The 4171-nt window shown below is 41.9% G+C and overlaps 1 protein-coding gene across 1 annotated transcript in view; it reads right to left on the reverse strand.

Annotated features, from left to right (window-relative positions):
• Window positions 1-1694, reverse strand: part of neurl1b (neuralized E3 ubiquitin protein ligase 1B) — a 13762-nt gene extending 12068 nt beyond the window's left edge. The window contains exon 1 of the mRNA XM_008419914.2: window positions 911-1694. Within this exon, the coding sequence (XP_008418136.1) occupies window positions 911-941 (31 nt within the window). The 5' untranslated portion in view covers window positions 942-1694. The remainder of the gene's footprint in view (window positions 1-910) is intronic.
• Between the last annotated feature and the right edge of the window lie 2477 nt (window positions 1695-4171).

Below are 4171 nucleotides of genomic sequence, written 5' to 3' on the forward strand. Positions count from 1 at the left end.
GGATTTCCAGAAGGAAACATTCCTGGCAAAAAAAAAAAAAAAAAAAAAAAAAAAAAACAACTAATGTGAGTTGCTGTGATGGCAGCACCCCCTTATTCAGCTGCTGAGACGGGCCTGCTGGGAGCGTGGGAGTGTGACAGACGTTAAATCAAAGTGATATAGGGGAACTGATTATCAAGTAATGGGCTCTAGGTAACATGACAAAGTGGCTCAGAGCTGAGAGCTCATTATCATGAAAAAACCGAGACTGACAATCAAGCGCATACAAGAATAAATCACTGCTAATCACTCGAGACTGCTCTTAAAGTAATAGCACTTGGAATAAAATGATATTTTGGTGTTTGTTCCGTTTCTATTCCAGTTATGTATGTATTTAACTGTTGTTCTCCATGGGCTGCCTTGGTGTTTTGAGCTTTTACGAACTACTGCAATAAAACCTTGCTGAAATTTGAAATAAATAGCTCACCTTCAAAAGACAAAAAACATGCTAAATGTCTGCCTGAATTAAAGCCAAGTRCCATAGCTTTATCATTTAAATTTGAACGCGGYAGTGCAAAAGATGTGCTTTTTCATAAATGCAGAGGCTTTTCTAATACGATCTTTGTTCATGAAATTTTCATATACATTTTTTTGCTATCATCTCTGTCAAGTTTTCACTACTGATAATGAATCCTGAAGCTGATCATATGGATTTTTTTTTTTTTTTTGTGGAGCACCGCGGCTGCTGAAGGAAAGGAGCGCTTCCCAGGGAATCACGCTCATCTCCCCCGTGATGCGGAGCGCATCAGTGCACGGCGATCACAAGACAAGCCATGTGTATACACACCTCTGCCGTTTCTCCACATTAATAAGCCAAATAATGACCAAAATCGAGGAGGGAGAAAGAAAAAAAAAAAAAAAGAAACCTCACCTATTAATGGCTTTGGCGCTGTATTCCCCATTATATGCTGATATTTCTCGCACCGGCTGACAACTTAATTCCGATTGCAGTATTTCTCTGCCCATCCATGTATCCTCGCACCGACGTGCACCTCCCCCGATCGACTTGTGCTCCAGCGCCTTCCGCTTCGCGATGATCCTCCCAGATGAAGCATGGACGCGCTCTTCTTCTTAATGTCAACCCCAAGGCGCTGCGACAGGCAGACACCTCCAACTGGCGCACAGCTGCCCCCTCCTTTCTTTATCGTGGGCTCCCCTCTGCACGACTTTAAAGGAACAGTGAGCGTAGATCCCACGCAGCCTCCCGATAATCAACTCAGAGGTTAATTTACGCCAATGAAACACTAACGATTGTGCAGCCAAAATAAATAAATAAATAAGGCATGCCTAATCCAAAGGGGAACGGGGCTCGTGGAGACATTTCCATACAGAGTCGGGCGGACAGGATGCTGAGAACTTTGAAAAGTCCTTGAGATTGGTGGAGAGACGCAATCAACCTGAGTACAGGTATAATAGGAGAGCCTTAAATGAATCACGCACTCATAAAGCAGGCTAACAGATAAGGACTCCACACTCCTGATAAAAGTCAAAGTACGTCTGAGGAAATCCCCGTTTTTCTTTTTTTTTGTTTTGTTTTTTTTTCCACACCCTATCCTCTGCCCTCCCACAGCCTTGACTGCTGGGCTTCTCTCAAGCTGTTTCCTGTCTTTTGGATCTCTCTGCTCTCAGAGGAGTCATGCATGGCCTGCAGGGCTCGTAGGAATGAGAACTGCATCAACGAAGGCGGTTCTGGGATGACATGTCTCCTGCAGCATGAGAGAGCTATGGAGAGAGAGAGAGGCCCAAGGTGCTACAGTAATCTGTGTCATACAGCACAGCGGGGAACAAAAGCCTGCACTTTGAAAGCAAAAACAGCACGCTGCGAAAATGTTCAAGCGTGCCCCACGCGGAACGTGGAGGTTTCTGGGCAAGACCGACTGACATCTTAGGCCAACCAAGAAGTCCTGTCAGCATTGATGTTTGGGTGATGGCAGACTGGGACTAAATATAACTCTAAGACAAAAGCATTTGTTTCTGCCTGCTCAATGCTGTTTGTTTTAGCAGGATACCGTGGCTCCGTTAAGAGTCTTAGGTGAATGGTGTTTGTGGTGAAGCGAGGCAGAAATGAAAAATGCTCCCCACGCCCCTCTCCTTTAGCTTCGGAAATAAAGAGCTGCGATGGTGAGGGGATTAACACAGGAAGTGAATATGGCTGCGATGATGTCTGCAATCAAGCTTTCCCTGTAAACACAGCAGAGCTGCAGTAACAAGTGCCGCTTCCCCCCCCTGAAGCTTGCTGCACTGCCTGAGTGCAGACTACAGGGTGTTAATGGAAGCATAATGATTGCAGATTTAGTTTAAATGCAAGCATCTGTAGCTCCAGGTTTGTTCACAGCAGTCATCTAGAGGTCCTTCAAGATGTCTGCAGGACTTTAGAACATTGCAGAGACACTGGTGATTTAAAAAAAAAACAAAAAAACAGAAAGCTGTGAAGAAGGGTTAAGTTATAAAGAGATATTGTAAATTTTTAACAGTGTTAACACTCAGTTTGGTCAATTTCCTGACAACAGAAAGCAGTGGATGAAGTTCTATGGTAGCTTTAAATGATTAAATCACAGAATGATGTGCAAAATAAAAATTTTAAATATGCAACATTAGGACTCTCAAATAGCTGAGACAGTTTAGCTAAGAAATTGTTTTTAGTTCATTTTCCAAAAACATAACAGCTTCCTGGTCCAAGTCCACATCTAAATCTAATTGAACATCTGTGGCAATACTGACAATTTAAAAGATATTCAAAAGATTATCTCCATCTTCTCTAAATGTGATTGAACTATTTTGCTTAGACAAATTGGTAAGAAGATAAAAGGGGGTTCCACAAAGTATTGTTTTAGAGGGGGATGATTGCACAAAACACTTTTCAAACCTTAACTTAGGAAAAATACAGAAAAACATGCATTATGTTTCATCCACTTAATAATTATGCAATAATTTCTTTTGATCTGTCATATAAAATCCCAATAAAACATATTTATGTTTGCAGGTGTAACATGACATTATTATTATTATATGTTAATGATTCCATCTGCATGGACGCACAAATAGACGTCAATAAAAAAACAGCACATGACAAATGATAAAATTAAAATGTTACATGTTAATTAGTACAACGCTACCTGTGTCATGTGCATGTACGTCCACAACAGAAAAACTGAAAGATAAGGCGACTGGTGAGAGGATCCATCCACACTGAGATTTATTCAAACATAGGAAAACTTTTCAGGGGAACTTTAAAGAAGCTGCTGCTTTGTTTATAATGGCAAATGTTTTTCCTTTGGACTTGGCCACAGATCTAAATTCATGTTCAACGACAGAAGCTCTAGAGTTTCCCAAACTTAAAAAAAAAATAATAAAAATGATTTAGATGGATGACTGTGCTTCTTTAACTTGATTATACGTGATTTGTGGTGTGTTTTTTGCCTTTATATCCAGAAAAAATAAAAGCACATCTCAGTAGAAAGTGTTTTTTGTTGTTGTTGTTTTTGACTAACTCCAGTGGCTGGCGTGCAATTCCAGTGGGTTAGCACATTTGGGTTTTTTTTAAACAAAGAATCCATTTACATGTATTTTTACACTGCAGCAGAAAGACATAAGCAATCCTAATCTTTCACATATTGCTTTAAAACTGCGTTAAAAAAAAAATTAAAAGCCGCACTGCTTTCCAAAATAAAGCAAACGCAGACAGCAATATAATGCTCCGCCACGAAACATAATGCATTGTCCCCCTTCAGGGCATCGTGCATCTGTAATGCAGCAGTCCCTCCAAGGCCCCTCCCCTCATACCTCCCTTACGGCGATTAAAGTTATTTCCAGAAAAGGAGGGCGCATGTTCCGTTTGCTCAAGGAAAGTTGGCCCACAAGCGATGCGACGCGCAGTGACTGATCCTTGGAGAGAAAAGTGTTACATTCGCAGTATTCTCGCTCTCCTTCAAGAAGTCAAAGGCAGAAACGTTGAGCAGATGGCTGCCTGGGAAGGTTTGCGAGTGGTGGTCTCAGTATCAGGCGAGGGCTGCGGTCCAAACCTCAGCCACTGATCTAATGGATGAAGTGAGTCATACCCACCTTCAACGCGAACGCAGCCATCTCCGCGAAGCGCGCACAGGCCAAAAAGCACAATGAGCCACATTCATGC

This window comes from Poecilia reticulata, linkage group LG10 (assembly GCF_000633615.1).
Source record: "Poecilia reticulata strain Guanapo linkage group LG10, Guppy_female_1.0+MT, whole genome shotgun sequence".
Lineage (NCBI taxonomy): Eukaryota > Metazoa > Chordata > Actinopteri > Cyprinodontiformes > Poeciliidae > Poecilia > Poecilia reticulata.